The sequence below is a fragment of the Parasteatoda tepidariorum genome, chromosome 3 (assembly GCF_982258835.1).
Source record: "Parasteatoda tepidariorum strain Cologne lab strain chromosome 3, Ptep-v5.0, whole genome shotgun sequence".
In the NCBI taxonomy this organism is placed as follows: domain Eukaryota; kingdom Metazoa; phylum Arthropoda; class Arachnida; order Araneae; family Theridiidae; genus Parasteatoda; species Parasteatoda tepidariorum.
In genome coordinates, this window is record NC_141757.1 from 90899465 (window position 1) to 90912815 (window position 13351).

A 13351-nucleotide genomic window follows, 5' to 3' on the forward strand; every position below is an offset into this window, starting at 1 on the left:
TCAGTGGCGCGACAGCCCATAGAGGGCCACGGCCTACTGTGCCCATCTCAGTTTTCTTGACCTTGGGCTCTGGGGTGCAGGAGCAGATGTTCCGGTCAGGTGGTCAGCCGAACGCGGAACCCCAGTGTTTAGTTCCCAAGCATGCTTGGTACTCATTTATCGACCCACTGAAGGGATGAAAGGCTGAGTCAACCTTGCCCGGCCCGAGGATCGAACCAGGGACCTGTGGCACGACAGCGCGAAGCGCTACCGCTCAGCCACCGGGCGTCACTACAAACTTATATCTGCATAAAATTTCTAGTCATTGAATAGCCTTTTGTTATCTGCGTTGTTTCGACTAGTGTTGTGGTGTGACTGACATATTTCTAAGTAACTGACGTATTTAAGAGAAATTTATCTATTTAAAAATTTGCTGACATATTCAGAGTAACTGACACATTAAAAATGATCGAAAATTTATTCAGATTTATCAACAGAAATGCAAAGAAATATTTGTGTATTGGTCTAATTAAAATAGGAAAAAAAAATATATAATGTATTCACGATTCCCTATGGAAGAAAATTTCAAAAATATATAATCTAAATATAACTCGTGAATTTATAGATTGCCGATTTATTTCTGCGTTGATTTTCTAGTCATTTAATAACCTTACAATATCAGTGGGGCTTAAAAATAATGAAGTAACTGACAAATATTTCCATAGTCAGTTGTGTTCAAATGTGGTGCTCTCATAATTAGTGTTGTCTGAAAAACGAACGCATCTATATTTTAGTTATTATTATTTTTATGAATCGATTCATAAAGTTCATTTTGAAAAGAAAAAAAACTAATCAATTCCTTTTTTTTTCGGTCATTAAAAAGTATTCTTCACTGCCTTAGCTTATTCAGAGTTAGTACTTAAAATTACCGCGCAATTGCATATGCGTTTACAAGTTGCTGCATGCACGAATGAGAATAAAGCTGAAATGTCAACGTACCACCGGTCTCCAGAGGTGCGTGTATTTCAGCAATGCAAAATAAAACGGACTCACTTGAATAATGAAGAGAATTAAATCCTTTTAATTCACTACGTACGGATTGACCGTTCTCGGCGCAATGAAAATTGCACATCAAACTCTTTTCATTTAAGAAATTATTTAACTTCATTGATAAACAGCTATTTTAATGATAGCGATGACAATTGAACAGTTGTCTTCTTTAGTGTTGGTTCTACATTTGAAATAAAATGAAATTAAAGCTGTAAAGTTCAGATATTATTTGTCTGTATTTTTGTATTAAAGAGCGTATTTGTTTGACGCAAATCTTTGTAAATTCAGAAATTTTACGAAAAATAAAGCAAAGCAGAGTTACACGTTATAGTTTATTCAAGACAAAGAAGCGAGATTTGCAGAAAATGAAACCGTTGCGCTGATTTGATAAGATTGGATAAACTGAAGTATGAATAAAAACCTCTGAACGGTAGAAAAAGAGCAGAAAGAGTGAAGAAGAACGGAGAGTCGAATAAATGACTCAATGATCTGCTTGCCTATCTCTTAGCATTAAAAGAATCATTTAGCCAAAGGAATCAATTCTTTCGAACTGTATCCCATCTTTTAACATTAAAAGAACTGTCTGTGTCAAACGAATAGATTCTTTTGAGTCGTTTCGTATCTTTAACATTAATATGGTCTCAAAAAGTTGATTGTTAGTTTCATTCAGCTCTTTTGAGTAATCCTTTTCTTTAACATTGCACTCGATTCATTAAACTGTTTAAATGATTCTTTAAGTTGGTTATTCGATTCATTTGACCCGTTTCATATCTTTTAACATTAAGAGAGCCGATTTGTTAAACGAATCGATTATTTTAAGGTCTATCTTATTGTCTAACTTCTTATCTTATCGTCTTGTGCATAGTTATGACGCCGTTTTAAGGCAGATGTTTTTTTTTTTCCATTTTAGATTTAAATTGAAAATTTCATATTTTTGTAATTAAAAAAAGTTTTGGGTTCTATCTTATCGTCTTAAGGCATGCATACACGGTGGGAGGGGAGATATGAAACCGTTTTAAGGTAGATGATATTTCTTATTTTATTATTTATTTATTTTTTTAATTTTAGACTTAACATGATATTTTTTCAGATTTTTGTTATTAAGAAATAGTTTTTAGTGACATTTTTTTTAATATTTAGAGGTGTAACCTTTTCATGTAGATGAAGGTTTTATTTTTTACATCTTTTTTAGATAAGGGATTATATCTTCTTATTATATTACGCCTTCATATATCTTATCTTATTATATCTTCAATTCTTATCCTTCGCACTTACATAGTTGCATATGCATACCTATAGCCAATAATTTTGTTGAACAGAAATTATTTCTTGATTTTCTCAGGGGGGGGGGGTGAATTGTTCACTTGGAAAATCTTTTTCTTTGAAAAATAACTTATCACGCCGTATCATGTGATTGTTCTTTCTCACTTTTAGCTTTGTTTTCTGAAGTTTCACAGAATATTACTTGCGATAAAATATTTGGGAGATTTTCATTGCATTAGAAATAAATAATAAAAAAAAAATTTAAATTAAAAATGAAGCAAGTCATCAAAAGTGAATTTTTTTTCTTATAAAATGGATTTGAATATTTTGGGGTGATAGAATGCTCCCATGAGCCCTGCTGACATTGATAGATTAAAATAACATAGATAGTTGGATCGTTGATTTGGTTAACTAGAATGGTTGAATACCTTAACCAGTTGATTGTGTCATTATGAGCCATTTGCTATTTTTTACCTTAGAAATCGACCGAATTTTTTATAATGATTTATTTTTATTAAGGGACTCATTTTGATTTTGAGATGCATTTTATGCTATTCCGAAATTTAATTTTATTTTAGAAAATTAAAATTTCATGTATTATAAAACACATTTTTTTTGCATTCAATTTTTAATACGAGGAAAAAAAACAAATTTGGAAAGCTTTGTTAAACAAAAAATCCTTAAATTAACAAAAAACTGTATAATTGTCAAAAAGAATCAGTTTCATTGAAAAATCATAGGAATCGCTGTTATCCCAAATGCCCTATTCCACTACATTCAAAAGTATATGTAGTAAAGAGCCAACTGCTCTAGATATTTTTTTTTACAAATTTTTGGTAAAAAAAAAAATTATGAATGGATTTATTAAATAAATATTTCTGGTTTACTGATTTAAATCGACCATTCAGTTAAATCGATCGTTCAGCACATCACTACTCACAAAGGAATTTTAATCTGAAATATCGAATAACTTAAATGTCTATTTCTTTACGCTCTACTTTACATCAAGAGGAGTATAAAATTATTTAGTTTCGTATTTTTAAACATGACTTTCTTTCAATATTGAGAATTTCATTTTTATTTTTTGAATCTCTCTGAAATTGAAACAAAAAATTAATTCAAATTTATCATGGGAATGGTGTAGTATGTTTCTATCGCAGTGTTGTAGTCAAACGTAAGTGTTAGACGTAAAGCACATGCATTTAAGCGTAACTATAGTAAGTGTTAGAGTTTTGGGAGTAAAACCTTATGAGTAATGTATAGTCAACTTTGCTTTCGTTAAAGGTATAATAACTGTTTACACGGTACTGACACAGTATGTTGCTATGGCAGTATGTTGCTATGGTATTCTGTCACAACCGTAATTAACTATATTTTAGGGCTTTGATTAACGTAGATTTTCAATTATCCTCGTTTCTCACTTAAAAATATTATCAAATTTCACCCCAATAATGCTACATCGCGTCACATACGCATGTTTTCTGTATAGTTTGTAAAAAATTAATATTTAAGGAGTGCGTGTAATTAAAAAGCATTCAAAGCATAAATAAAAAGAAATAGTTTGTGAAATCATAGCTATTATACCAATATTATTAAATGCGCAATATAAGTTTGCTAAAACAATATTCTTATGATTTCCATATCGTTTATTGACGAATTTTTGATACATATCTTTACATTGATGCTTAAAACAAATATCATACAATAATTAGTTATGTAGCATATAAAATGTTATTATTTCAGAATTAGTCAATTTCTGCTCTATATTTTCGTTGTACAGATTTAAAAGGGTATATAAAAACTGTAATGAAAAATCATGTCATAAAATTGTAAATAACAATATTTTTTTTCTTCTCCTTACTTTGCCATACTTGAGCGCAATTTATTTTCCAAACAAATACTTGCTCATCCAAAAATCTTTAAAAAAAGATCCTTTTTTTAAAAAAAAAAAATTTCCCAAATACCCACGCAAAATGTAGTTTCAGAATATTTTCAATAAACAAAAATATATAACTTGAAGTTAAATAATGCTTACGATTTCAGTTTTCAAAAACTGCTGAAGCAGATGTCATATTCTACAGAAAAGCTGTTCTTTTTTTGCATCAAACGATAAAGTTTTATAGACTCAGCCCCGTAATGTGAGCAACTCTCATTTGATAAAGTGCCTCAAGCATTTATTCACCATGGATATAGAACTCCAATCTTTTGAATTTTTTTTACGACCAGCAAGTGCGCCACAAGTTTATAACCTATCCCTTAAGTTTCTACTCAAAGTTGGCGAAGAGGTGAAGTTCAATTTCCAAAACTTAGCCCTTGTTGTAAGAATTTATTTTTCAGAAAAATCATACTTTATATCTAAGAATTTACTATACTTCAGGAAAGTTATTTCAATTGTATTTGACTACAAAAAATATTAGCGTAAGCATAATTTTCTTGTTTTCAAAGTTCATTTAAATACTTTATAAATACTAATGAAAAATTTTAAATAATATTTTTAAATAATAGTAATGGAAAATGAACCAAATATGTATATATTTACACATATTTTCAGTAGATTCATTCAGTTTTGATTTCGAGTTTGTTATCCCTGTAAAATTTGAAAGAAAAATTGATGAATGATGAAGAAGATTGACATGAAAAGAAGCTTTTTTTATTTTATTTACTAATATGGTTTTAACTTTTCAGTATAATTTTTTATACAAATGCGAATCACGAAGTAATTAATTATGATAATTAAGCAAATTAACATTTCTGTGCTGAAATTTCAGTACTTTGTAGTAAACTATTAAAATATCGATGTGCTTCTTTTCATTCTATATCGATTCTGCAAAATTTTAAAATAAAGTTAACTAAATTTATAGTTTCAGGTGAATACTTTGTATAAACACTCGGCGAAAACAATTCTGGTAAATTTACTGTACAGCATGGTACTGCTATTTATGGTAAAATAAACCATACTTCTGGTCAATAAAATCAAAATTTTTGATATTTAAATAATTCATTTGGTAATTTTTCCATTCATATGGAAACAGTACTTATATCACACTTATAGTTCTTATTGTTCTTATTACCACACATTTTGTAAAAAAAAAAAAAAAACGTGAAACTAAACAGTAAATTTAAGTGAAGAAATGATTTTTAAGCCATGTTCTAAGGTATCATGATACAATTACCAAGTTTGAACATATTTATTTATTTTTATCACTTATTATAAGATTGCATTCTATCGATAATTTTACCAAAGTTACTACAAAGCTCTAGGGACAAAATTGCCGAGCTTTTTAGAATTCCCATCGAGCTAGAAGTATGGTAAATTTTAGCATAGTCTTGCAGTTTTGAACGTAATGTTCGTCGTTGCTTTTACTTCTTATGCTTTAGCCTATTTTTCTCTGCGTACAATTTTTTTATGTTTTCAATGTTTATATTAACTGTACAATTCTTTCTTATCACAAATGGAATCTGTTACATTCGCTCATGTATTGACAAATTTTCTCTAACTCTATTTAATTTTTTTATGAATTTTATCACAATAATTTCGAATTTTCTGTATTCTTAATTTTATGATTTTTAATGTTTTAATGAATTGCTTCCCAATTTCGGTTGGGAGAAAAGGCAGACTTTATTTAAACCAAGAAATATCACATGCAAAATTACTAATCTTTCAGATTACTCAAGTATAGCTCCTAACCCGAATAATGAGATCATCTATGAAAACGTTGGGCAAAAGGAACACACGTATGCAAACATGATGAGCAGAGTGCATTTTGATGTGAGTAGTTTTTATGCCGAGAAAATTGTATTAAATTATTTTAGATCAAAGGCGTTCACTAATAATAAGTATATATATATATATATATATATATATATATATATATATATATATATATATATAAAACCCACCTACATGAATACAGTTGGTGGAACGAATGGTATTCTTTTAAAAAGGAGGAGAATGTATATACATAATGTATACATAAAAATATACTACATAAAATTATAACTAAATAGTATTAGGGGTCAATATATCTTCTTCTTAAACATTTATTTACTATAATCATTTAAATAGCAAAAGATCGAGACAAACAATATTGAAATAAAAAATTTAAAATTAGTCAAAAAATATTCAACTATTTTATCAATTTACTTTAGATTTTGAATTCAGGCACATATTAAATATTATTTTCTATTCTCTTTCAGCAATATGATGATATAACATATGCAGAACTAGCTCTTCCAGACAGTCAGCAACCTTTTGTGAGACATCGTTTGGAACCCCCTACGGAGTATGCAGACATTGATTTTCAGAACAGCAGGGGAACTTTTCCAGCGACAACAGTCATGGGAAATGAAAGAGACTCCGCCCGTAGTCCACTTGTCATATCTACGAAAGCCGTCAGGGTGGTCAGTTCTATTAAATCATTTTTGAATTATTTCAAAGTCAGCAGGGTGGTCATTTCTATTAAATAATTTTTTTAATTTTTTCAAAGACATCAGGGTGGTCAGTTCTATTAAAAAATTTCTAATTACTACGAAGTCATCAGGGTGGTCAGCTCTATTAAATCATTTTTGAATTATTTTAAAGTCATCAGGGTGGTCAGTTCTATTAAATCATTTTTGAATTATTTCAAAGTCATCTGGGTGGTCAGTTCTATTAAATTATTTACTTTTAAAAGGATTTTGAATTTTTTACCATGTTTATTAATTATTATTTGATATAATTATCTATTATAATTTATTAAAAAATTTAAGAGGTCAATAGGTTTATAGGGTGTGTGTTGATACGTTTATAGGGCCTTATTGATTAGGAACGAAATTTATAAATACTTTAAAGAAAGAAATTCAAAATAAAAATAATTTTCATTATTTAAGAAAAATAATTATTTTATTACTTTTATGCATCATTATGAAAAAAAAACATTGTTTAGCATTTTTGATTTTCTTATTAGAAATATGGAATAGATTTTTTCAGATACTTTTAAGTAAAATTAAGTACTTTTGAATTTGCAAACAAATTAAATGTTAAAAATGAAATAAAGTTAAAAGGGATGTAACAACAATTTCGAAAACGCACTTGAATGTTAATGGTGAATCTAATGGCATATTTTTTCAGACTTTTTTCCGCGAATAATTCAGTTAGTACAAAAGGACAAAAAACGCTGATGAAAGATTAAATTTGAAATGAAAAAAAAAAATTCTTTTTTAAAAATTACAGCAACCGCCAATTGTCAAAAGTTTAAAAATATTCTAAAAAAATCTGTTAATTTTCACTTCAGAATTTCGTTAGAAGGAAAAAAACGTATTTTTACCATTCATACATTCAATGATTCAGTTCATTATCTCTTTAAGTATTCTTAATATTTTTTAATTAAGTTTTATATATTTCTGAACATTGCCCACTATACGTACACTGTATTTCAATCTTTGAAAATTCATTTCTTCTCTTAAAATTTGTAAGGCAGTACCTTTTATTAACTGTATAAGGTCTTTTTCAAGAAATTAAAAAATCAAATAAAACTATTTTAACTTCAAGTTTTACATTTTTGATATAGCTAAAAATTTTAAGTCATTTATTTTCATATTAATTCATTTTAAATTATATGAGCATTTGAGTATTTAAAACTTCAAAATCATATAGATTTCATTTTTTTTAAATAAATATATGTACAAATTAAAATGTAAATCACATTTTTCAACTTTCTGGAGATTTTAAAAAAGAAACTGAAAAATAATAATAAAATAAAAAAGAATACAGCATGAGAGGTTGAAGTTCAATACAAAATTCTTTCAATGTATTAAATCATTATTTAAATGATCATTTCGATTAAAGGTACGCAGAACAACTTTATTTGACTCTGTTACTCCGAAAATTATTTTTATACAATTAACAATATCCTTCCTGAACTGTGGTTTAATGGATACGGATAAAATAAAATAAAAATTTAAACTGAAGTCATTATTATACTTCATATACCTTAGCGTGTCTATTCGATGAAATTTAATTTCCCAACTTATTTTTTTAAATATATCATATAAACCATGTTTTTTTGCCAAGTTTTGATAATATTTAATACAGCTTACTGATCTGATGCATTGCTTTACGATGTTTTAGATACCGGAGGACTGTCAACAAAATTCTGGAGCTGTATGACGTTGTATTCTCTTCTTCAGAAATAATACTGCCTTGATCTTGCCTTGACTTATAGTGACATTTAAAGGGCAAAAAGAAGTAAACATTAAATGATATCAGCATATTGCTGGAAAATACCTAGTTTGTTTAAAGGTGAAAAAAGATGAGTTACTCTATTTCAGCCTTTATTTCAAATTGTACAGAATTTTCACGTGCCTGTCTATAACATATGAATTTTCGGAGATATAAAGTCAATTTTTATCACAAAGTATCAACTTTTATGCACCATTTTCTCAATGACTATAAACTAAAGTTGATATGGCTATTTTATGGCAAAAATGAATTAGTTCCTCTTTTAAACTTTTATTTTGTTAAAATGTAAGAATGTTCACATGGAGTTTTAATGTGTAATAGAAAAAAAGTACATCTTAAAATTAATGAAAAAGTGAATATAATATTTTGGTGGTGTTTAAAAAAATACTGCTGTTTCGTTATTTAATAAATTACGTCCTTTTAATAAGAATCCAAGTTTTCTACAAAAATATTGGCTTCATCTTAGAGAACAAATAAAAATTTTCACAATAAAAACTAAAACAAAACTTATGCAGAAACATTAAAATAGTATTGAAACTTAAAACAAAATGTTAATCCAGTGCATGCTTAATAATGGGAAATCTCAAAAATGTCAATAGATTTCAACACAAGAAAAAGCTGATAATTAAAATCATTTACAGTTAATCAATCAATTAAGATTTTATGAGATACAATTTCTAAGTTATTACTCCTGACCGTGATTTAAAATGTTAAGAATTTTGTAAGCAAATATTTATTTCGATATAAAATTATATTTTATATCACGTGGAAGGAAATATCAAGAAATATTTCATTAAATAATTAGTTTTCTGAAATTTTGTGGACAAATATTAGGCTTGATTTTTACAATGTCAGATGAATTAGGTTTTATAAGAAATCAAACCAGTTAATAATTGCAATCATATTTATTATTACACGCGCCCTTCATTACTCGATATCTTTACTGCTTGATCATTTGTAAAATGATCTCTTGATTTTTTTCAGAATCAAAATTATTTTCAAAAATTGCTTTTTGGTTACTATCAATCATTACAAATTTTATCCATAAAACATATGATTATTTCTGTAATTGCTGATCATGATTACTCTTAATTTAATACAACGGTTATCAAAATTATTACGTGTAGCTACAACTTAGTAATCCTCCCCTGCATATAATAGCATTTTTTCTAACCATGAATCACAATTCCGCATGAATCACATTTTTTTCTAGCTATGAATCACAATTTTTTTGTTAATGGACGACTGTATAGTGATAAAATCACCTGTATTTCAATAACGCGAGGAATATTATGACTAGTTCATACTTGTGAACATTAGAGTAGTGGTAAAAAGAAAAATATATTTCTATGCAGTCGTTTATCAGTATTAAAAAAAACATATTTATATGCGTTATGAACAACAATTATAAACAATCTTTCATTTTCTATAGTAATAAAAGTTAAATTTTTACTGTTTCATTCATTCATTTATATACTACACACTGTTGGAAATTTCTCGGAAGAAATGGCTAAATAGCAAATTATTTAATTGTTATTTTACGATATTCGAACAATCATAAATATGATGGTAATCAAACTGTTAATTGCGAGAAAAGCCGTTTTACCGCTTTCACCTAATACGGTTACACAACCAGACTTTAATCGAACCAAATGAGCTCATCCAATGAAGCCACTTAGTTACTTGCAATTGAGTACATATTATAGCCGAGAGGGCTAATCTACCAATCTCATGACCAACAGAGCTGGGGTTCAAGTCCCAGCAATGACACGACAATATGCCTTCGGTTCCCTTCGACACAGGAAGAGTTCCCAGCATCCCGCACTCTCCAATGACCACTGTCCAACAAAAAGCCTAGCTTCTACTCCGAAATAAGTTTATTTACGTCATAATTTTCTATGCCCAAATAAGTTACAGTTTTGAAACCATGCTAGTAGTAAAGGATTAATAAACCGTAAGGTTTTGTATGAATTCCCAGTTTCATAACCATTCTAGTTGTAAACGGTTCAAAAACAGTGAAGGTGAAAATGTTCTTAACCGTAACCTTTACGGTTAATTCGAGGGACAGACTGCTGCCAGTAATTTTACCATAATTTTAAAATGAAAATTCTAACAGTGCACTTATAACGACATGATTTTGGAATCAGCCCTTCAACAGTAAATTTAATGAGAATTATAAATAGGTTTAAAGTTTAATGCCTACATTAATTGAAAATTTGAATCGTTTGTGAAGTGTGTGACAGCACCCCAAGAGGATTCTTGTTATGAACAGTATTATTGTAAGTGTTATTAAAAAGCTCTGTTGTTTATAAATATATTCCTTGATTTGCTCATATTCATTTTTGTTTTTAAGACATGTGTGATTATCAGAAAGAGTGATGTCATAAGTAAAGTATATTGAGATTTGATGAATTTTTTAAAAACATTTTTAACATTCAATCTGAACATTTTGTAGGGTTTTAAACAATATAAGAAACATTATCGTAAAAGGAGATAACATTCCCTGGTAGTTAATTTAGATTTTTTTTGTTAATCACACTCTTAAATTAAATAATTGAGAAAGCAACAATTTTTTAAATTGGAAAGCATTTGTCTCCTTTATTGGTTTGTTTAAATGTCATGCTGAAAATTATTTTTTTTTCAAAGTCTTTATTATACAATGGAAACTAAAATACTTTATTTTTTAAAAGAATGGTACTCGAAATATTTGGATATTTATTCGATTTGAAATCAACAAAAACATATTTTTGATAATAGGTTGCCGAAATTTTTTAACAATGTATGTGACCCTAATTTTAATAATTTATGTCATTTTGCTAAGTAATACCTTATGTTTGAGATCGTTACATTGATTTTTATTTTATTTGAAATAAATAATTTGAAACAGAAATCCTCTGACAGAAGATTTTCGAACTAAAGATATTATCTGACTGAAGATATAATTAAATATATTTTACACACTTTATTCTCAAAAATATTTAAATTATATATAAAACTATTAAAAGTAAATGCTAAAATTAAATTGAATTACTAATATGAAAAAAAAATACCTGCTTTTGGTACAGAACCACCATATGTTGTTTCATTTAGTATGGTATAATTAAAATGATAATGACTGAAAAAGACATATATATGAGATAGATTTTACTGTTATAATGCGACAGTAAAATGAGGAAGCATCTATATTTTAACCTAGTTCCTAACCTTGAAACATTTGAACTTTTTGTGCTATTTTAATTTAATTCTTTTTAAGCTGTATGTACTATTTTATCTAAAAATCTTGCTTTTGACATCACTTTTTTAAAAAAATATATATATAATGGCGTTGTATTGTATATGTCGAAATGTATATAATTGTTTAAAGTTTTGACAAATAAACAGCTTATAAAAGATAGAAATGTTTACGCGTGTTCATTCTCTACAAAAATGTAACAAGCTAGTATTAGAAATTTGTTTATTTTCATATTTTTTTAAAGTACTATGAGAGTATGTTGGTGACTTACTTCAACTGCACAGACTTTTTCCATATGGCTTACAATACATACTACTTATTCTGTCATACACAATGTAATTGCGCAATTGCAACCGAGCTGATACAGCACTTACCTCATTTTTTAAAAAAAAATGAAGTATAAGTATTCCCTCTTCCAAATTGCGAAATCCTAACCACTACCAATTATAGACACGTTTGTGGCACTGTGTCGTTTATAAAAATGGTAATAAATATGTCAAACTCTTATAACAACACTGTCAGAATATTTGCCAAATTTAAACCATAATATCATTTAAATTTGCTGCTAACCTATATAACATAAGTTTAATCATGCTTTTAAACTAAATACTTATATTACTTGGCTGGGAAAATCTGTGTTAAAAATGCTTGCAAACCTAAATATACTTCAGCTTAACATACTAAGTTTCTTAATATCATTCGCTCAATTTTATGGATTAAATTACACAAATCATGGTTTATTATGGTAATAATATTTCTGAAAGTATGCATTTTTAGAGCAACATTTCTGAGAATTTTTTTTTCTCTATATTATTAAAATTCCTTTTTTTTTCGTTTTTTAATGTGCCTTTCATAATAAGGAAACATTTTATTACTTCTGAATCGTTTTTGTATATGAGTGTTTTATCAAAATCAAAATATTTATTATATTTTCGTACAATAATTTATTAATAATGTTATTTTTATTATATGAAATATATTGTTTATTCTTGTATGTTCATTAACTACCTAGTCATGGCATATGAAGATGTGAAGATTCTGATGTGTGATAGATGTGAAGATTCATAAGATTTTGTTTTCTAAGGAAGCGGAAACAAAAAGCATCGAGTTTTGCTTTTAAATGCGAGAATAGTACTGCTGAATAAAAATCAATCGCACAGTAAAAAATAAGTAAGATCACATAATTAAATTCAATGAACTACAAAGAATTTTTTTTTACTAATAATGCAGTTTTAGTTTAAAAATTAAATTAAAATAAATAAATAAATAGTAATAAAAATGAATTAACAGATTTTTATTTTCTCTTTCACTTACATCGGTACCACATACAAATAGCACTCTCTTTCAAAAAACTCAATTTACTAATTTTTATAATATTTTTATAAGCATTATTTAGACCTTACATTTTTCTCCATTCTTTTTTTGTTGAGTAATAACAGAGTATGAACTATAGTAGTTTAAACTGTAGTAATAATTTAAGAATTTTTCTAATAACTTCTACATTTTCTGTATTTTGGAATATAATTTTTTGTGAAACCATGTGTCACAAATTAATTTCTTATATCCAATGCATATTTTAAATATTCTTTCTTTAAATTAACAAAGAA

General features: G+C 27.5%; 1 protein-coding gene across 5 annotated transcripts in view; it reads left to right on the forward strand.

Annotated features, from left to right (window-relative positions):
- Window positions 1–11910, forward strand: part of LOC107456176 (adhesion molecule nephrin) — a 169772-nt gene extending 157862 nt beyond the window's left edge. For 4 of the 5 annotated variants that reach the window (XM_016073961.4, XM_071182967.2, XM_016073960.5 and 1 more), the window contains 3 exons: window positions 5958–6061; window positions 6490–6693; window positions 8402–11910. In XM_016073961.4, coding sequence (XP_015929447.3) covers window positions 5958–6061; window positions 6490–6693; window positions 8402–8440 — 347 coding nt within the window. In that variant the 3' untranslated portion in view covers window positions 8441–11910. Of the gene's footprint in view, window positions 1–5957; window positions 6062–6489; window positions 6694–8401 lie in introns of those variants that run through there. The other variant, XR_001585683.4, reaches the window with a different exon arrangement.
- The last annotated feature ends 1441 nt before the right edge of the window (window positions 11911–13351 follow it).